The 22,293-nt window shown below is 39.9% G+C and overlaps 1 protein-coding gene across 8 annotated transcripts in view; it reads right to left on the reverse strand.

Moving 5' to 3' along the window:
• RBKS (ribokinase) overlaps positions 1 to 22,293 on the reverse strand; it is a 158,823-nt gene that overhangs the window by 40,867 nt on the left and 95,663 nt on the right. For 5 of the 8 annotated variants that reach the window (XM_049904733.1, XM_049904729.1, XM_049904735.1 and 2 more), the window contains one exon: positions 21,219 to 21,407. In XM_049904733.1, coding sequence (XP_049760690.1) covers positions 21,219 to 21,407 — 189 coding nt within the window. Of the gene's footprint in view, positions 1 to 673; positions 1,562 to 1,798; positions 1,923 to 21,218; positions 21,408 to 22,293 lie in introns of those variants that run through there. The other 3 variants (XM_049904730.1, XM_049904731.1, XM_049904732.1) reach the window with 3 other exon arrangements.

Genomic DNA, 22,293 nt, shown 5'->3' on the forward strand with positions numbered 1-22,293 from the left:
GCCCTTAAAAGGAATGAAGTACTCACACATGCTACAACATGGATGAACCTTGAAAACATTACATTAAGTAAAAGAAGATAGTCACAAAAGACAACTTTTGTATGATTCCATTTATATGAAATATCCAGAACGGGCAAATCTATAGAGATGGAAAGTAGATCAGTGGTTGTCAGGGGCTGGGAGGAAGGGAACGGCGAGTGACTGTTAGATATGGAGCTTCCTTTTCAGTGATGAAAATGTTTGGAACTAGAGAGACATGATGGCTGCCCAACACTGTAAGTGTGCTGCACGCCACTGAGTTGCTCACTTTAAAATGGTTAATCTAATGTGGAAAACCTTGGTGCGGTAGTGGTTAAGTGCTATGGCTGCTAACCAAAAGATCAGCAGTTCGAATCCACCAGGTGCTCCTTGGAAACTCTACGGAGCAGTTGCACCCTGTCCTACAGGGTTGCTATGAGTCAGAATTGACAGGATAGCAATGTTTTTTTTTAATCTTATGTGAATTTTACCTCATGTCTTAGTTACTTAGTGCTCCCGTACCACAAGTGGGTGGCTTTAAAGAACTGAAATTTATTTTCTCACAGTTCAGGAAGCTAGAAGTCCGAATTCAGGGCGTGGTCTAAGGGGAGGTTCTTCTTTGTCTATGTATTTCAGCTTCTAGTAGCTGGCAAGCTTTGAAATTTCTGGGCTTGTATAGGCACATGCTGTATGTGTCTGTCTTCATACAGTGTCTTCCCCTGTGTGTGTGTCTCCATTTTGTTCTTTTTATAACTCAGAAGTGATTAGGGTTAGGATCCGTCTTCCTCTGGTGTGAGCTCAGCAACATAAGAAAAACCTATTTCCAACAAGATCACATCCAAGTACAGGGGCCAGGGCTTCAATACATATTTTTGTGAGATACAATCCATTCCACAATACCTCAATTAAAAAAAAAAGAATGAATGGAAGTGAGCTGTGCCAGAACCTTTTATATCTGGACTGGGCACAACCCTGACACACAGCTAGTCAGCTCCTTGCCCTGTATAGGAAGAAGCTGGAGTTGAATGGTGGTGATATCCGGGCATTTTTTTTTTTTCCTCCAGTAATGTTTTTTTTAATGTACATAGCCAGGGTAATGCTCACTTTCCTTAACAGTGGGTGATGCAAGCTCCTGATACATGTTATCTTGTACCCCAAAATGATCCAGAGAAAGTGAACAATCAGACAAACAGGGGCCTACTAACGAGATATAACACTGAGTGCTTACATGTGCTAAGCACTGTTCTTAAGGCTATACACGGATTATTTCATCTAAGTGAGGCTGTACTGTACTGTACAAAGCAACAATGCCTTTTCAAGATCGGGCAGCTTCTGACGATCTTTTAGGGACCATTGAGTCGGTTATGACTCATGCGATGCCATGTGACAGAGTAGAGCTGCCAGATAGGGTTTTTGAGGCTGTAATCTTTACAGAAGCAGATCACCAGGTCCTTCTGCAGAGGTGCTGGGTGGTTCAAACCACCAACCTTTTGGTTAGCAGCCGAGTGCTTAACCGTTGTGCCACCAGGGATCCTCTGAAGATCTAGAGAAAAGGAAGAGTTAATAGAAACCTATACCATGACAAGTGACAAGAAAAGTCAGTGTTGGAATGCCAGATAGGAGAGACTAGAGGCAGGCAGACTTTGCCACCAGTCAAGAGGCAGAGTGGCGTGGTGGAGTGTATGTGTGTAGTAGAGCTGAGCTGACAGACAGACAGATCTAGAGCCAATTCCTGGCTCTGCCAACTAACCAGCTGTATGACTCTGGGCAGTTCCTTTACCTCTGGGAGCTTGTTTCCTCCTCTATGAAGCAGACGTAAACCCCATTTTGTTCTGAGAGTATGAGCTAATGCGCAATGCCCTGGCACAGAGCAGTGCACAAAGAGTCCTCACGTTCCCAAGAATCTGTAAGAAACAAGGAATTTCAGAGGCTGAACGTACCTCAGAAACCACCAACTCCAGCCACATCACGTTTGGATGCACAACCTAAGGCCCAAACATAACAAGTCGTTTCTCCAGAGCAGCATAGCTACCTAATGGCTAACTCAGGATCAGAACTCAGGATATCATCTGCCCTTGGCCACTGGCACCAGTAATTAAAGACGGCTATATGCAAAACCCTCCAGATAATTTTACGAAAAAGGTGATTCAAGGTGATCCTTTAGTGCATTTCAGATTATCACCTCCTCACAGAACAGCTGCTTTTCCGGTGCTCACTTTAGGTCACTTCTGCAGTGCGTTCCTCTACTTTTTTGTGTTATACGTGGCTCCTCCAGCCCTCAGGAGCCATTCTATTTCATTCACATAGAAAGCACATGAACTATGAAGTAGGTGAAATATTAAGTACATAAACATGAATTGTCACCTACTGCCTGGTTCCAGCTCCTTCAAGTCATCCAATTAACTAAAGACCCAGGAAATATGGCAAAAGCCAAAGCTCTGATGAATCAATATATTATTAACTGTGAGAATGAGGGCTGAAGAGTTAAACTTAGGTACATCAGCAGACTCATTCAGAAAGAAAACCTGAACATGAGGAAAGTCTCTCTGAAGATATGCCATGCATTTGCGTGACCAACAGAAACAGTGCAGCTTTGACATTTATTCTGATATTTTCAAGGAAAATCATATAAAACAACATATTTTTGAGGAAAATTGTTTCTTTAGAAAGGTTAAGATTAAAACAAAACAAAACTGTCAAAATCACGTAGTGAAATACCCAGACTTAAGGAGGCTTAACCGCCCTGGATGTGAAAGTAATGTAGATGTCTTTCTTTGACATCAGCCACCAGGGCTCCATCCATTCAGAAGTCAATCTATGTCAAAGGGCTATTAAGCCTAGCTATATAGACATTTTGGAATTCTTCAGAAGTTCTGTGTGAGACCAATCAAGACTGAACTATGGCAAATCACTTCCTTTTTGAGGACTATGCCCTGGCTCCCAGCACACCCTCTGAGAAGTGATAGCACCTATCTTATTCACTACATGTGGCTCCAAATAGCTTTGCCTGTGTCCAGTCATTTTTACTCCAAATTGCAAAGTGATACATGAAAAAGACAAGCTTATGAAAAAACTGAAACAATTCAGAATATGGAGAAGAATACAGCAACCCTCTTATAATACCTCGCCCCATCCCATTCTCCTTCCCATGAGTAACTATCATAGCAGGTGGTTTTGTTCCAGATTTTAAAATACACATTTGATTACAGATAGCTAGAGTGACTTTGAAATAAATGTCATCATAGTATTATTATTTAACCTTCCCCTACTGATGATTATGCAGGCCTATCCAATCAATTTTTGGTTATTACAAAGATGAAATAAACATTCTTTTAGAAATATTTTCTTTTTTTTTAATGTGAGCATTTCTGTAGGATGGACTTGACACAGGGAAAGCATACTTGAAAAACTGATATCGTCATATTGCCCTCTGAAAACATGATATGAACCTGTATTCCCACTGGAATTATACGACAGCATGTGTTTTTCTATCTTTTTGAATTTTAAGATTATCAGTCTTTAATTTTTGCTGATGTGATAGGCAACAGGAGCCCGGGTGGTACAGTGGTTAAGAATTCAGCTGCTAACCAAAAGACTGACAGTTGGAATCCACCAGCTGCTCCTTGGAAACCCTATGGGGCAGTTCTACTCTGCCCTATATGGTCGCTATGAGTCGGAATCAACTGCACAATGGCAAAGGGTTTGGTTAACTGGTTTGATGGGCGATAAAGGGGGTCTCACTGTTGTTTTAATCTGCATATACCTGATTTCTACTGAGATTCCGCGTTGTCTCATTTCTTTATCTTTTGCATTTTTTTTCAGCAAATTAATTGCCTATTCACACTGTTCTAGAGAATTATTTGGTTTTTTTCTCTTTTTGAGTTGTAAGAGCTCCTCATATATTACACAAATTAATCCTTTGCTATTGCAGATATTCAAATTTGATGCTAATAGATATTCAAAAGTGTATGAATGTGCATAGAAAAAATGTTAATCAAAAGATTAACAGTGATGATATCTAAGTGGTAGGAGCACGGGTGCTTGATTTTTTTCTCTATACCTTTAGGTACTGTCTGCTATTCCCTCCCCCAATAAAGCCATTAGTGGGGTGAAGGCGATGAAGAAGGCTCTCTGCTAATTCTGAAAAAGGATTTCTAAAGGTACTTTGAGTAGTGGTAGTATAAAAAGTAATCCTCGTAAGGCCAAAATTTGATGGATGTAACACTCACTGGGATAATAAGTTGATATAGCTGTTAAAAATTAGCCTTATTACTTTACAGTCACCTTCCAGACACCCCAGGAAAGACTCCCCCTTCTATTTCCTTTCAGCATCCAAGATTCTATCGCTCTCTACCCACACTATTTTACTTTCCCAACCCTTTTTCAGGTATTGGCAGTCAACAGTGATGGGGCACTCAAACATCCTGCTATAATGGAAGTTTCTGGAAGAAATGTTCAATGGGTCCATTCAAGGACAGAATGGCTTTTGAGCTACAAAGATCCCTCAGAAAACATATTACTTATTAACAAATGCAAAAAAAGAGTATGTTGATCAGAAAGAAGGGGATGGGGTAGGGGGAGAGGGAGTAGTCTTCTGGCGGAGCACAGTCCAAGGAGGGTTGCAGAGAACAACACGGCAGTGCCCAGGTAAGAACTGCTGAATATCTGATCTTCCCAGAAAAGCTATGGCTAAGTAGGGAACAGTGTCTCAGGTTGTCTTAGTTGCGAGCACCTCTCAAGACCACCTAAGTTCATTTGTTCTGATGATATCCAGCAATTTAGTTTAGCTTTCCATGGGGCTGGGGAAGGTCACACCAAGGTGGGAATAATGGCCTCTCGATGCTCGGTTTTCAAAGACCGAAATGTCATTATGGATGGCACCTTGGATGTGGATTAATGTGAGCCTATCCTTGAGAGCAAGACGGAAGTGGTGGTTCAGTGGTAGAATTCTGCCTTCCATATGGGAGGCCTAGGTTTGATTCCCAGCCTTGTGTGTTGCTATGATGCTGAACAGGCTTCAGTGGAGCTTCCAGACGAACAGAGACTAGGAAGAAAGGCCTGGCAATCCAAGTCTAGATATCAACCATTGAAAAACCTTTGGATCACAACGGTCCAATCCCATTGTGTATACAGTCACCATGAGTCAGAGGTCGACTTATCAGCAACTAACAACAACCACATCCTTGAGAATAGCCTGGATGGCTGGGCCAGACCCTGGGAAAGGTGACTACCTTGGGAGCCTGTGGGTAACCAGCCAGCCCCAGCAATCACCTCACCCAAGTAAGTGCTCTACGCGAACTTTAAAAGAAACTATTTCCACTTCCTACAGGTGCAATCTCTAATTTGGGACTGATCCTCAAGCCCTGAGTTGTCTCCTGGGGCATCCATGCAGCTGGGCTGACACTGCCCAGTGCCTTACCAGCAAATATGAATACGCTATACGATAGGACTAAAACGTAAGGGAACGGGAGAAAGGGGAATACAGGTGAGACGAATTCCCTATGCCTTTGGCTTTTGTTTATGGTCATCTCACATACCCTGAATTTTGATGATTTATTACAAAGTGAATGATTCTTGAGAAGACAGCTTTAGCCTTTGGGCTGAATTCTTAAGATGAGAGTGTTATTGTGTATTCTAGGATCAAACCATTTACATTTGATAAAAACAATTTATATGTCAAGAATTTTACAGAACGTATAGGCTAGGGATAATGAATTTCACAATGTATCGCATGAGCACAATCATCTTAAAATACTCCCACGTGTAAATGTGTGTGACTCTAGCTGTGGAGAGTTTGCTCAGTGCAGTCCTAAACATGGAGAAGGCAAAGGCCCTCACCTCCAGGTTGGAAGGAACAGCATGAGGACATGAGCGCTCTGTTATTTTGAGGCTCAGATTCAGATAACATACAGAAATGAGGGAAGAGACACATCTGTCACGTCTTCCAAACTGAGCTGAGGACATCTGCAGCTACTGCCACCATCTCACGCTAGTACAACGGGAAAAACGAATGTAAAAATAGAAGTGATATATTCAACTATTAACAGTGAGGCAAAACTGAATATAGCTGCTTGCAGAAGTGTTGACGTAAAATGGGAAATGGTTTCTTCTAGGGCAGGCTGTCTGTCTTCAGTGGACAACGTGCCAACTAACTAAAGGCGTTTCTATCACCCAGGTCATCCCTAATTCCTTAACAAGAGATCAGGAGGAGATAAGCGGGATGCTTACAAACCACCTGACAGCAAGTAATACCCTCCTGACAGAAAAGTGAAGGAGCCCATTTGTTCAGAAGAAAATGCCTCCCTGGGAGTTCCTCACCCCACCATATGAATTATCTCCCCTTTCTTAGAGCTATGAAGAGGCTGAAAACTTGTGTGCAGAACAGCCAAGAATTTTAAAAATGATAGTGCTGACTGAGAGGGGCAAGGATAGTATAATATTGGCTATAAAAAAGATGTGAGATAATATTCAAAATCAAACCTGCTGCCGACAAGTTGATTCTGACTCACGGTGACTTTATAGGACAGAGCAGAACTGCCCCATAGGGTTTCCAAGGCTGTAAATCTACAGAAGCAGACTGCCAAATCTTTCTTTCCATGGAATGGCTGGTGGGTTTAAAGTGTTGACATTTTGGTCAGCAGCTGAGCGCTTTTGCCACTGCACCACCAGGGCTCCTTGGTACAGATTCAGAAAATAACTACCCTTGTTTTTTGTCAGTGTCACCTCTGCACCACTGAGGGCAAAACGCTGAGTGCCCATTCAGTACATTCAGTAGAGGCATTCAGCGGTACATTCTGTATCACGAGAGTATCTGGGTTTTTATCCATGAATTAGTGCTGGGCCTAAATGGATCTTTTTGTTGTTGTTGTTGCTGCTCTGAACATTTTAAAAAATTGAGATAGAACTCACATATCATAAAATTTACCCTTTAAAAGTACAAAAGTCAGTGGATTTTCGTATATTCCCAAGGTTGGACAACCACGGTCTAGTTCCAGAACATTTTCATTAGCCCTCAAAAGAAACCCCGCACTTATCAGCCCTCATTTCCTCATTCGCCCCTCCCTTGAGCCCCTGGCAGCCACGGGTCTACTTCCTGTGTCTGGGGATTTGCCTCTTCTAGACATTTCATGTAAATGGAACCATATAATACGTAGCCTTTTGCTCTGGCTTCTTTCACCTAGTGTGATATTTTCAAAGGTTATTCACGTTGTAGTATGAATCAGTCCTTCATTCCTTTTTATGGCTGAATAATATTCCATTGTATATTCATACCACATTTTGTTTATCTATTCATCAGTTGATGGAATTCAAGTTGTTTTCATTTTTTGACTATTAAGAACAATGCTGCTATGAACATTTGTGTATAAATTTTTGTATGGACGTATGTTTTCATTTCTCTTGGGCATATACCTAGGATTGGAATTACTGGGCCATACAGTACCTCTATATTTAACTTCCTGAGGAACTACCAGACTGTTTTCCAAAGTGGCTGCACCATTTTACATTCCTACTAGCAATTTATGAGGGTTCCAATTTCTCCACTTCCTTGGCAACACTTATTATGGTCTGTCTTTTTTATTATCCGACTGGGAGTGAAAGGGCATCTTACTGTGTATTGTTATTTAAAAAAAAATCAAAGCCATCCATCTACACAGTTCAAAAAGATAAGGCTTAAAATAAAAATGTTCTATCCCTCTCCATTACCATTTCCATGAGGCAAAATACTTTAATTTTTTTTTGGTGGGGAAGTTCATCTTTTTTTTTTTTGTGCGTGCTTTAGGTGAAATTTTACAGCTCAAGTTAGTTTCTCATTCAAAAATTTATACATATTGTTTTGTGATGTTAGTTGTAATCTCCACAATGTGACAGCATGCTCCCCCTTTCCACCCCAGGTTCCATGTGTCCATTCGATCAGTTCCTGTCCCTTCCTGCCTTCTCATTCTGCTTTTGGATAGGAGCTGCCCATTTGATCTCGTATATCTGATTGAACAAAGAAGCACATTCCTCATGTGTATTATTTTTTGTTTTATAGTCCTTTCTTTGGGAATGGTTTCAGTTCGGGGTTAACAGTGCGTCCGGGGGCCATATTTTCGGAAGTTCCTCCAGTCTATCAGAATATTAAGTCTGGTCTTCTTATGTGAATTTGAGTTCTACATTTTTCTCCTGCTGCGTCTGGAACACTCTGTTGTGTTTCCTGTCAGGGCAGTCATCGATGGTAGCTGGGCACCATCTAGTTCTTCTGGTCTCAGGATGGTGGAGTGTCTGGTTCATTTGGTCCTTTAGTCCTTTGGGTTAGTGGTTTCCCTGCATCTTTGGTTTTCTTCATTCTCCTTTGCTCCGAGGAGGATGGGACCAATTTATGTATCTTAGATGGCCGCTGGCAAGGTTTTAAGACCCCAGACGTCACTCACCAAAGTGGGATCTAAAACATTTTCTTAATAAACTATGTTATGCCAATTGACCTAGATGTCCCCCAAAACTATGGTCCTCAGGCCCCAGTCCCAGCTACTCTGTCCCTCAAAGAATTTGGATGTGTCCAGGAAACTTCTTTGCTTTTGCTTTGGTCCCCTGTATTGTGTGCTGTCCTTCCCTTCACCAAAGTTAACAGTTATCTACTGTCTAGTTAATGATTTCTCCTCCCCCTCCCTCCCCACCCTTGTAACCACCAAAGAATGCTTTTGTCTATGTGTAAACCTTTTCTTGAGTTCTTATAATAGCGGTCTCACACAATATTTGTCCTTTTGTGACCGACTTAGTTCACTCAGAATAATGCCCTCCAGATTCATCCATGTTGTGAGATGTTGCGGGGATTCATCATTGTTCTTTGTCGTTGCGTAGTATTCCAGTGTGTGTATGTACCATAATTTGTTTATTCATTTTTCTGTTGACAGGGATTTAGGTTGTTTCCATCTTTTTGTTATTGTGAATACTGCTGCAAAGAACACGGGTGTGCATATGTCTATTCGTGTGATGACTCATTTCTCTTGGGTATATTTTTAGGAGTGGGATTGCTGGATTGTATGGTATTTCCATCTCTAGCTTTTTTTAAGGACGTGCCATATTGTTTTCCAAAGTGGTTGTACCACTTTACATTTCTACCAGCAGTGCATATGAGTTCCAATCTTTCTAAACCTCTCCAACACTTGTTATTTTCTGTTTTTTTGGATTAATGCCAGGTTGGGGTAAGATGGTGTCTCATTGTAGTTTTGACCTGCATTTCTCTAATGACTAATGATCGTTAAGCATTTCCTCATGTGTCTGTTAGCTGCCTGAATGTCTTCCTTGGTAAAGTGTTCACATCCTTTGCCCATTTTTTAATTGGATCATTTGTCTTTTTGTTGTAGAGGTGTTGCAGTATTCTATAGATTTTAGAGATAAGACCCTTATCAGATATGTCAGAGCCAAAATATTTTTCCCAGTCTGTAGGTTCTCTTTTTACTCTTTTGGTAAAGTCTTTTGATGAGCATAAATGTTTGATTTTTAGGAGCCCTCAGTTATCTAACTTCTTTTCTGGTGTTTGTGCATTATTATTTATGGTTTGTGTATACTATTTATGCCATGTATTAGGGCCCCTAGCATTGTCCCTATTTTTTCTTCCATGATCTTTATCATTTTAGATTTTATATTTAGGTCTTCGATCCATTTTGAGTTAGTTTTTGTGTATGGTGTGAGGTATGGGTCCTGTTTCATTTTTTTCAGATGGATATTCAGTTATGCCAGCATCATTTGTTAAAAAGACTGTCCCCCCCCCAACCCCATTTAATGGACTTTGGGCCTTTGTTAAATATCAACTACTTATATGTGATGGATTTACATATGGGTTCTCAATTCTGTTCCACTGGTCTATGTGTCTGTTGTTGTACCAGTACCAGGCTGTTTTAACTACTGTGGTGGTATAACAGGTTGTAAAATAAGGTAGTGTGAGGCGTCCCACTTCGTTCTTTGTCAGTAATGGTTTACTTTTTCGGGGCCTCTTCCCTTCCCATATAAAGTTGGCGATCCGTTTCTCCATCTCATTAAAAGATGTCATTGGATTTTGGATTGGGACTGCATTGTATCTGTAGGTTGCTTTGGGTAGGATTGACATTTTCACAATGTTGAACCTTTCTATCCATGAGCATGGTATGTTTTTCTTGCAGTAGTGTTTTGTAGTTTCTTTAGTTTTTTTTAGGTCATTTACATCTCTGGTTAGATTCATTCCTAAGTACTTTATCTTCTTGGGAGCTATTGTAAATGGCATTGATTTGGTGATTTCCTTTTCAAAGTTCTCTTTGTTGGTGTAGAGGAATCCTACTGATTTTTTTTTTTATTATAGTAATCCTACTGGGTGTGAAAGGGCATTTCACTGAGTATTGTTATTTTTTAAAAGTCAGAGCCATCCATTTACTCAGTTCAAAAAGATAAGGCTTAAAATAAGATGTTCTGTTCTTCTCCAATACCATTTCCATGAGGCAAATACTTTAATTTTTTTAGTGGTTTCTTCTAGCATTTATCTTCTATTTCTGATGATATGCTTATAGTATTTCTTTGTGTTTTAGATATTATCTCTTGACATTCAAGTATGGAAGGTGTGCATTTAGCTCTCTTATTTGCCTCCATGTATACACAAACACACATTCACTTTACCCTTTCATCTTCACAAAATGCTTATAATTCTCACTTTTAGTTAAATGAACAATTGGTATGTACATTGTTATGACTACGCACTCATAGCCACATGGTGTACAAAGATTATATTTACCTAGTCATACATTTTCTCCCTTAGATTGCAGGTGACCTAGAAGAAAGCATTTTATTTCTTCAGTTTTCTACATACTAATTACTAATTTATCCTCAAATTCTTCAAGAAAATGAATATATATTCAAATACGCCAGATATTCTACTATTTCTTTTTATTTTTCTATTATGGAAACGTTCCTCCTGAAGCCCTCCACTCTCCTGCTCTAATCTGGTCTGGTTGGTCTTGGACTTGCTACATAGATATTGTCCTGAAATGTCCTTTCATCATCACTAACTTCTTTCCTAGGTTGCATCACCTGTTTCCTGGATTCCATACACTCCTCTTTCTTAGGTTCACCCATTGGTTTACAGTAGTATATCTTCTTCCAGTATCCTCTTTATTCCTCTATTTCTCCATTATTGCCTTCTTTTGTTTTAAATAGTCTAGGGTACAATTTAAATTCCCTGTCATTTCTTTTACTATTTTTTTGAGTTATTTTCTTAGTGGTTGCCCTGGGGATCATAAACAACACTTTAACTTTTAAGTACCTAATTTGGATTAACACCAACTTAATTTCAATAGCATACAAAAACTCTGCTCCTATGTAGCTTTGTTCCTTTGCCCCCCGCCGTTTTGGTGTTACTGTCATATAAATTTATACTTTTATACACTATATGCTCATTGTGTTAGTCACCTGGTGCTGCTATAACAGAAGTACCACAAGTGGAGGGTTTTAAAAAAGAGACGTTTATTCTCTCACAGACCAGTAAGCTAGAAGTCCAAATTCAGGGCATCAGTTCCAGGGGAAGGCTTTATCTCTCCGTCAGCTCTGAAGGAAGGTCTTTGGTGTCAATCTTCCCCTGGACTAGGAGCTTCTCTGTACGGGAACCCTGGATTTAAAGGACACACTCTGCTTCTTTCTTGGTGGTATGAGGTCCCCAACTCTCTGCTTGCTTCCCTTTCCTTTCATCTCGAGAGATAAAAGGTGGTCCAGGCCACATTCCACGGAAACTCCCTTTACATTGGATCAGGGAAGTGACTTGAGTAAGGGTGGTGTTAACAATCCCACCCTAATCCTCTCAACATAAAATTACAATCACAAAATGGAGGACAACCACACAATACTGGGAATCATGGCCTAACCAAGTTGATACACAGAGTTTTGGGGGGACATAATTCAATCCATGACACTCATCAGTACAGATTTATAATTATTGCTTTATGCAGCTGTCTTTTAAATAAGATAGAAGAGTTACAAACTACATATTTAGCTATGTAGTTATCTTTTTGGTGCTCTCTTATTTCTTCATGTGGGTTTGTGTTACTGTCTAGTGTCACTTTCATTTCAACCTAAAGGACTCACTTTAATATTTCTTGTAGGGTAGGTTTGCTAGTGATGAATCCTCAGTTTTTGTTTATCTGGGAATTTGTCCTTCATTTCTGAAAGTTAGTTTTGCTGGATATAGAATTGTTGGTTGACAGTTTTTTTCTTTCAGCATTTTGAATACACCATCCCACTGCCTTCTGCCCTGCATGGTTTCTTGTAAGAAATCAGCTGTTAGTCTTATTAAGGCTTTCTTGTATGTGATGAGTTGCTTCTGTCCTGTTGCTTTCAAGGTTCTCTGTTTGTCTTTTGACAGTTTGATTATGATGTGTCTAGGTGTGGACATCTTTGAGTTTATCCTACTTGGAATTTGTTGAATGTTCTGGATCTTTAAATGTTTTTCATCTAATTTGGGAAATTTTGGGCCATTACTTCTCCAACTCTTCTTTCTGTTCCTTTCTCCCTCTGGAATCCCTTTATGTGTATATCAGTATGCCTGATGGTGTCCCACAGGTCTCTGAGCTGCTGTTCAGTTTTAAAATTCTTTTTTTGTTTCTCAGGTTGGATAATCTTAATTGACCTATTTTCAGGTTTGCTGATTATTTCTTCTGCCAAGTCTGCATTTGAATACCTATAGTGTATTTTTAATTTCAGTTATTGTACTGTTCAAGTCCAGAATTTCTATCCGGTTAATTTTTATAATTTCTATCTCTTTATTGATAGTCTGTATTTGATGAGACATCATTATATGTTAGCTCTTGAGGCATGGTTTCTTTTAGTGCTTTTAATATATTTAAAATAGCTGACTTATTTATAGTCTTTGTCTAGTAGTCCAATGTCTGAGCTTTCTCAGAGACAGTTTCTATTGATATTTTTTCCTATGTATGGACCATACTTTCTTGTTTCTTTGCATGTCTTATAATTTTTTTGTTGAAAACTGGACATTTAAAATAATATAATGTGGTAACTCTGGAAATATGATTTCTCCCACTTCCCCCATTTCCCAGGGTTTGTTGTTGCTGCTTATTTGTTTAGAGACTTTTCTGAACTAATCCTGTAAAAGCTTTATTATTTGTTGTATGTGGCCACTGATGGCTCTGCTTGGTTAGCTTTACGGTCAGCTAATGACTAGATAGAGATATACTTAAATGCCTGGCACCAACTCCCAGTCTTTGCCACAGTGCTCTGTGTGTGTGTTGAGGCACACCTTCAGCATTTGGCCAGGAAGTTGACGAAACTGTCTTACCTTTCAGTTTCTGCTTGTGTAGTGCTTTAAAGTTACCCAGAGATGAGAGCTTAGGGCCTCATCAAGTCTTTCCTAGGCATGCACATAGCCCCTGGGCATGTGCATGGCCTTCCAGATATGCAGGAAAATGTCAGAAAATTTCAAAGCCCTTATGGACATCTTATTCCCAAGCTCTTCCTTTAACCTTTTGGGTTAGCCTATTTTTGGCCCAACTTTATCCACAATTTCAGGCAGCCTTAAAGTTAACAATGGTCTGTAATTTTTTTGGCAACCCCTCCCCTCTGCATTCCTGGAAAAAGGCTTTTCACACCAGATGAGCTCCCAGTCAGGTCAAATAAAGACAGCCTTGCAAGTGGAGTCTGCCAGGGAACCACCATATAGGTCAAATAATGCCAATTTTTTTGGAATGAGGGTTTTTTCCTTTTTTTTTTTTTAAATTGTGCTTTTAGTGAAAGTTTACAACTCAAGTCAGTTTCTCATACAAAAACTTATACACACATTGTTATGTGACCCTAGTTGGTCTCCCTAAAATGCAACAGCACACTTCTCCTCTCCACCTTGTATTTCCTGTGTCCATTCAGCCAGCTCCAGTCCCCCTCTACCTTCTCATCTTGTCTCCAGACAGGAGCTGGCCACATAGTCTCATGTGTCTACTTGAGCTAAAAAGCACACTCCTCACCAGTATAATTTTATGTCTGATAGTCCAGTCTAATCTTTGTCTGAAGAGTTGGCTTTGGGAATGGTTTTAGTTTTGGGATAACAGAGTCCAGGGCCATGGCCTCTGGGGTCCCTCCTGTCTCAGTCAGACCATTAAGTCTGGTCTTTTTACTATAATTTGAGTTCTGCATCCCACTTTTTTCCTGCTCCATCAGGGATTCTCTGTTGTGTTCCCTGTCAGGGCAGTCATTGGTGGTTGGTACCCGGGCACCATCTAGTTCTTCTGGTCTCAGGCTGATGGAATCTCTGGTTTATGTGGCCCTTTCTGTCTTTTAGGCTCATATTTTCCTTGCGTCTGTGGTGTTCTTCTTGGAATGAGGGTTTGAAGGAGCTCCAACTACATTTTGCCCCCTTAGATGGCTGCCAGGCTGCTGGTTTTCATTGTGATTGCAGGCTGTTGGTTTTCAAGACTACCACAAAGCTGGATATAGGGATGAGAATAAGGCAAGCTAAAACACCACAAAGCTGACTGTTCTCATCAAGACTCAGCTATTTTTCTTGAATAAACATGCCTAAGATTGCTGCAAGCTTTTGGTTAAGTTCCAGAATTCTGAAAAAGTTTATTCTGATAATTTTTGCCCATTTTCATAGTGCTTTTATGGAGGAGAGACTTTTCAGAGGTCTTTACTACGCCATTTTAGGTGACATCACTCCAGTACCTTCTTTAAAAAGGATATTTGAAAGGTAAATAATTTTGAACTGTAAATGTCTGAAAACATTTATTCTGTCCTCACACTCAGTTAACAGCAAAAGTGGTGTTATGGATTGAATTATGCCCCCCCAAAATGTGTGTCAACCTGGCTAGGCCATGATTCCCAGTATTGTATGGCTGTCCACCATTTTGTGATCTGATGTGATTATCTTATGTGCTGTAAAATCCTAACCTCTATGATGTTAATGAGGCAGGATTGGAGGCAGTTATGTTAATGAGGCAGGATTCAATCTACAGGATTAGGCTGTATCTTGAGTCAATCTCTTTTGAGATCTAAAAGAGAGAGTCAAGCAGAGAGGAGGGGGACCTCCTATCACCAAGAATGAAGTGCCGGGAGCAGAGCACATCCTTTGGACCTGGGGTTCTTGCGCTGAGAAGTTCCTAGACCAGGGAAAGATTGATGACAAGGACCTTCCCCCAGAACTGATAGAGAGAGAAGGCCTTCCCCTGGAGCTGGCACCCTGAATTTGGACTTCTAGCCTCCTGGACTGTGAGAGAATAAATTTCTGTTTGTTAAGGTCATCCACTTGTGGTATTTCTGTTATAGCAGCACTAGATAACTAAGATGGGTTGGTATAGAAATTTTGAGATGGAAGATAATTTCCTTCAGTTTTGAAGGTTCTGCACCATTGTCTTTCAGAATTCTCTTTTGGTTCATTTATGATGCTTTTGAGTGTATGTCTAACATTTTTAGTGGTTGCTCTAGGTATTATATATACCTAACTTATCACAGTCTACTTGGTGTCAACATTTTTTCAGGTTGAAGTATAAAAATTTACCTCCTTTTATGTTCCTTTACCCTTTCCCATTTATAACATAATGGTCTTAAATATTTCCCTTACATACATTTTGAATCCCATCAAGCACTGTCATGATTTTTGCTTCAACTCCAGAGGAAAAGAAAAGTCTATTTACCCATGTTTTCATTTTTCCATTGTTCTTTCTTCCCTTCTAATGTTCCAAGATCCCTTCTTTTATCTTTTGCTTTTTGTTTAGAGAACTTCCTTTAGCCATTCTATTAGAGTAGTTATTAGAGTGACAAATTCTCTCAGTTTTCCTTCATTTGAAAATGTCTTCATTTCTCCTCTCTTCTTGAAGGATATTTTTGCTGGATATAGGATTCTGGGTTGACTGTTCCTTTTTTTCAGCACTTGGAAAATGTTATGCTACTTTCTTCTGGCTTCCATGGTTTCTGATGAGAAATCCACTGTCATTTGCATTTTTTCCTCTCTATTTTTAGGAAAGGTGTCAATTCTCTCACTGTTTCAAAATTTTTTTTCTGCATCATTAGTTTTCAAAAGTTTACTATAATGTGTTTGGTATGGATTTCTTAGTGTTTATCCTATTTGGGGTTCACTCATCTTCTCAAATCTGTAGGTTTATGTCTTTTGTCAAATTTGGGAACTTTTAGTCATTGTTTCTTCAAATACTTTTTCATCTCCATTCTCCTTCTCTTTTCCTACTGGGTCTCTGATAACATGAATGTTAACTTTTTTGTTATAGATCCACAATCCCTGAGGCTCTCTTCATTTTTTTTTTTTCCTGTCTATTTTCTTTCTGTTGTTCAGATTCGGTAATCTCTATTGTCCTATCTTTCAGGTTCATTCTTCCCTCTGTCCCCTCCATTCTGCTCTTGTGCCTATTTACTGAGTTTTTAATTTCAATTACTGTATTTTTTAGTTCTAAAATTTCCATTGGTTCTTCTTTATGTCTTCTATTTCTTTGCTGAGATTTTCATTTTTGTTCATAATTTCTTGTTGAAATATTTTTATGATGGCTACTTTAATATCCTTGTCAGATATTTCTATCATCTGTGTCATCTTCAGTGTTGACATATGCTGATTGTCTTTTCTCATTCAGGTTGAGATTTTCCTGGTTCTTTGCATGACAAATGATTTTCTATTGAAACAAGGGAATTTTGGGTGTTATGAGACTCTGGATCTCATTGAAACCTTCTGTTTTTGCTGGTTTCCTCTGACACTACTACTCTGGCAGGGAAAGGGGGGATGCCACCTCATTACTGTCAGATGGGAGTAGAAGTCCAGGTTCCCCACTTGTTTTCCATTGACATCTGAGGTGGCAGGCTCCTTTTTACTGATGAGTGAGCGTGGAAGTTTAGGCTCCCATTAGGCCTCTGCTGAAACCACCTGGATAGGACAAGGTGTCTTGTTACTGCTTCCCATGTAGCCTCTACTGACATTGTAGTGAGGAGGGATGGTCTTATTACCGTTGGGCAGTGGTAGAAGTTCTGACTCTTCACTAGGTCTCTGATACCACCCCAGTGGGTGGGAGTGGACAGGTTCCTTATGTGGTCTCCATTGACCCTGCCAGGGGAGGGGGGGTTGTTATCACCCCAGCAGGGATGAAAGTCCTGGCTCCCTACTTGACCTCTGATATCACTCCAGTAAAGAAAGGAGGGTTCCACTTGGGATATCTTGCTACAACGGTGGCAGTCTAGGCTTCCAACTTAGCCTTTGCTAGCAGAGGTAGAGCCATGTTTTCCCCCCACCCTGTGGTGTTGGGCTGAAGTAGAGTGGTTATTGTTTTAAAAGTTGTCTATCTTGCTAGTTGCCTGACCCTTTCCTGATCCTTGGCTAGCAAGAGCAGGCTTTTCTTTGGTCTTTTTTTTTTCTGTGCTTGTCGTTTCTGGCTTCTCCAGCACCCAGTCTGGGATATATATGAGGCAAAAAGAAAACCCAAGGATCTCACCATTGTGTTGTTACTTGGGTCACAAGGTCTACCTTTCAGGGTTCTTATGTTTGTTTCATATATAATGTTCATATTATATATGTTTGTTTCTTTTATAATATGAATCATTATATATGCTTTATATATGTTCGAGGGCAGAATAGAGAAAGGAATGTCTACTCCATCTTTCTGGAAGTAAAAGTCCTCTCCTGTACCACAGTCTTTTAATTCTCAACAACAGTATTCCTATTGAAAAGTCTGATGTCATTCTGATTCCTGGTGTTTTGTATGTGATCCTTATTTTGTTTCAGAAAGCCTCTGGATCTTTTCTTTATATTTGGAGTTATGAAATTTTCCAGTGTCACGCTTTGGTAAAGATCCTATTTTTTCCCAAGAGAAGTACTTAGACTACCACTAGGTATGATGGCTATGATAATATGCCACTATTACTCACAACGAAACACAACTAATTAGTCTTGGTAAAAATCCATTTAGATTGGTGGGGGTGGGACACAGAACCTCAGAATCTTGGACTTAGGCGGAAGCCAAGAGATTACCTATTCCTCAAAGCAGAGACCCGATCACCTAGTGTTAGGGCTTGGTAAACTCTGGCTATGGGCCAAATTTGACCTACTACCTATTTTTGTAGATAAAATTTTTTTGGAATATAGCCACGTACATTTGTTTATGTGTTGTCTGTGGCAGCTTCCCTGCTACCGTGGTAGAATTGAGTAATTGTAAGAGCCTGTATGCATATGGCCTGCAAATACTAAAATTTTTTTCTCTTTCCCTTTACAGAAAAAAATTGCCTATCCTTAATCTAGTGCCCTGACCCTCTCTGATCTAATTCTCCATCTCCTGCCCCCAAGCATTAAGTAAACTGTTCCCTTATTGAACTCTTACTGTGTTTTACCAAACTGTTCCTATGGTACTTACCACCATCTATCTTGCATCATAAAAAATTATATATTATTGTTGTTGTTAGGTGCCGTGGAGACAATTTTCTACTCATAGTGACCCCATGTGACAGACAGAGTAGAACTGCCCCATAGGGTTTATTAGGCTGCAATCTTTCTGGAAGCAGATCTCTAGTCTTTCTTCTGCAGAGTCACTGGGTGGGTTCTAACTGCCAACCTTTTGGTAACTGGTAGTATTATTCCCCCTCTTGGTGTCTGGGTCCATGTCTGTTTAACCTTTGTCTTCTCCTCATGTGGCACGTAAACAGGACTCAATTAGTATTTGCTGAATGAATGAACACATTTAGCCACAGGACCACAGACTCTAGAATCGGAATGAACCTCGGAGATTAAACCCCCCTTCTATTTGCAGTATTAATATAACGTACCCATTTTACAGGTGAGTTATCTTAGGCCCTGAGAGGTTATCTGGGTTGCCGAAGGTGATAGCAAATTATCAAAAACAGCAGAGACTGGAACCCCAGTCTCCTAGATCTTAGACAGAGCCCACTATACTCTGTCAGGGTACTTTCAGAGAGCAAAAGCCATTTATCCTGAAGGGGATATTCCCTGAAGGAGATGATTCTTCAAGTCAACTCAATTTCTTGATATTAAAAATTAACTACAAGTGCTAAGAAACCAAATGAAAGAGCATATAGCAGTTATCCACAAATTGTAAAAACCTCCTCAGTGTCTATTGCTGTATTAAAAATGCTTAAAGCTATAATCAGTCATGATCTATGAAATTTGTTCCTTCAGTGAAATTACTCTGATGATTATTACTGCTAACTCCAATTTAAACAATTTCAAGGCTAGTTTCTTCATAATTTAGTTGCATGCCCAAGCAGTTTATTTCCACACTCATGTTCTTTCGTGGGCACGGCTGTTTTGGTCTGCCCAGAATCTACTTCCTCATCTTCTGACAAAAGTTCTTTGATTTTTGTTGGACACCATGGATGGGGACATTATGTGGGGCACAGTGTGAGGAGGGAGCTGCCAGGCACCACCACCTGGAGAGGGCCTACCTGAGCTCAAAGCCACTACAAGGAAAGCAGAGCGAGAGAGCAAGAGAGCAAGTGGCACAGTTTAGCCTCTTGACGACATGATCCACCTTCTGCATTCTGTTGTATCTCAGTTACAGGCACCAAATAAATCCCTTTTTCTACATAACCCTGTTCAAGTTGTCCTTCTGATGCTTACAACCAAAAGAAGTTGTGACTACCAGATACTGAAGTCACAGGCTGAACCACTCTGTGGATTCATGTAGGTTCCACATCCTCATGAGGACTCCTCATTTTATTTTTAGCAAGAGAAAAACTTTTCTCGCTGTAGTTCAGGACCTCACGTAGTTTTAGTGTAATGGATGATTGAATTCAGAAGTAAAAAGTAACCTCTCAAATTCAGGTTACTGTCCTTAACAAAACAGAAAAAAACTAATGGTTTCAAAAATGATTAAATACGAAGAGACTACCAGCACCTAGTACAATTTATCAAATCCCATACAAAGCAATTTTTGAAAGGCAATAGGGATGTTAATTTCATGGCATAAAAATATTCCTTGCACTTACAACTTTTTCAAAGTATGTTCGTTATCATTAGTTTATCAGATCCCCACAAGCTTTTTAATATATGACCCGTATTTTAAAGTCTTTTATCAGCATTAGAAAAAAACTAAAACACATTGTATAAATAATTAATTATATATCAGTGTCTTATAAACAAAAACCCTAAACTTTTCTTTCTTCCTCACCATAGTTTCTTGTCCCTGAAGTTTACTTACTTTTCTAGTCAGCTCTTCTGAATGCCTTACAGGCATCAGTATTTTCCCTGTTTCTAAGGAACTGTGAATATTTTTCTTATTTTTTTTTCCCTTTTCTCTCCTAGTCAGTAGCCATGGCTCGTCCGCTAGTGATTTTCCTTAATCAGTGCCTTGCACAAGGAATGTCTGTGTGGAGCTCCGCAGGCCTAGTTTTGAACCACGAGCTCTGTTACTTACTAGCAATGTGATCCTTAGCAAGTGTCATCTCTAAACTGAGGCTAATAATAGTACCTACCTCATATAATTGTTGTAAAGATTAAATGAGATGTATTTTTAAGAAAGAAACATAGGAAGCACGCAATGAATGTAAGCTGTTACCATTTTCTGACTAAACGAATGACCTCTGCTAAACAGCACTTGGAGTCCCTGGGTGGTGCAAACCGTTGACTACTAACTGAAAGGCTGGCAGTTTGAACCCACCCAGAGGATCCTTGAAAGAAAGGCTTGGTATTCTGCTTCTGAAAGGTCACAGCCTTGAAAACTCTATGGAGTGCGGCTCTACTCTGACACACACAGGGTCACCTTGAGTTGGAATTGACTTGATGGCAACCAGTTTGGTATTTTTGGAACCAGTGCTCACTGCCATTCATTCCACATGGGAAGCATGTAAGACAAGGTGATTTGCTTATTGTCTAGAATCCAATCCCCATGACAGCAGAGGTTCTGTCTTGTTCATTACTGTAATCCCGGCATCTAGATATGACTGGCATATAATAGGTGTTTAATAACTATTTATTGGTTAAATGAACTAATGATTAAAAGCAGTACAGGTATAATTTAACAGACATTCTGATCTTATGGACGAGGAAACTGAGGCTCAGAGAAGTTAAGTGACTTGTATGAAGTCTCCCAGTGAGTTAGAGAGGGACTAAGATCCAGTTCTCCTGCCTGGTTGTTATTCCACCACTATCACCTCCTAGGCCTTTACCTCATTATCCAAAAATTCAAGTGCAGTATCTTAGTTACCAAATAACAACTTCCAATGGTCAAAAATGATACTTAAATCTTTGAACTTACCGTGGTATCCACAGCCTTGACCTTCTCTGTGACAATGTGCTTTGGGATGGGCTCTGTTCGTGACAGCATCACGCATCCGTCAGCACCTAAAGTGATGATGACGACCTGGCAGCCCCTCTCCATCAGCACCAGTGCAGCCTTCCCAGCATCTGCAGGGCTGCAAACCGTGACGCCAGTTAAAATCTCAGCCTGGAATACACAAAAGTGAAAAGAAACAGTGGTGATAAAAAGTAACCTGGGTCTACTTCCAGATTAGATTTGTTTTTCTAGAAAATGTCTCCATTCTTTTTCATAACAAGCAATGTTATGACCTGTTGTGATGGGTCCTGGCTCAAGAAAATAAACACAATAACAACAATAAAAACTAGCCATAAAAATATCCTTGGGACAGCTGAGGAAAACTGAATGTGGCCTGGCTATGAGATGATCGTATGGAGTTATTGACAATTTTCTTAGGTGTGATGATGCAATATTGTGGTTAGCCTTGGGAGATGAATGCTGAAGTATTTAAGGATGAAGCATCATGTTGTCTGCAAGTTTCTCTCAAATGGTTCAGTGAAAACAAAAATAAATACACAGGGGAGGGGGAGAGCAAATATAGCAAAATGTTAACAGTTTAGGTGGAGGGTATATTAGTGTTCACTGTATTGTTCTTTCAACTTTCTATGTGTATGATAATTTTCATAATGAAGAGTTAGGGAGAACAAAGAGAGCTCTATAAAAGAAAGAAAGGGAGGAAAGGGGGGAGGAAAGGAGAAGAGGCCACTGTCAGTGATTTTGGTATAAATTTTACCTGTAAATTTTGGCACCTAGGAACATAATTTGGAAACCCTGGTGACGTAGTGATTAAGTGCTACAGCTACTAACCAAAAGGTTGGCAGTTTGAATCCGCCAGGTGCTCCTTGGAAACTCTACGGGGCAGTTCTACTCTGTCCTATAGGGTCTCTGAGTCGGAATTGACTTGACAGCAGTGGTGGTAGTGGGTAAGAGCATAATTCTGCTGGACCGCTCTTGAGACATAATGCCTTAGTCATGTTATTAGCTCTAGCTTTCCGTGTCTGGAGACCACTAACTT

The sequence above is a fragment of the Elephas maximus genome, chromosome 12 (assembly GCF_024166365.1).
Source record: "Elephas maximus indicus isolate mEleMax1 chromosome 12, mEleMax1 primary haplotype, whole genome shotgun sequence".
NCBI classification, from domain to species: Eukaryota; Metazoa; Chordata; class Mammalia; order Proboscidea; family Elephantidae; genus Elephas; species Elephas maximus.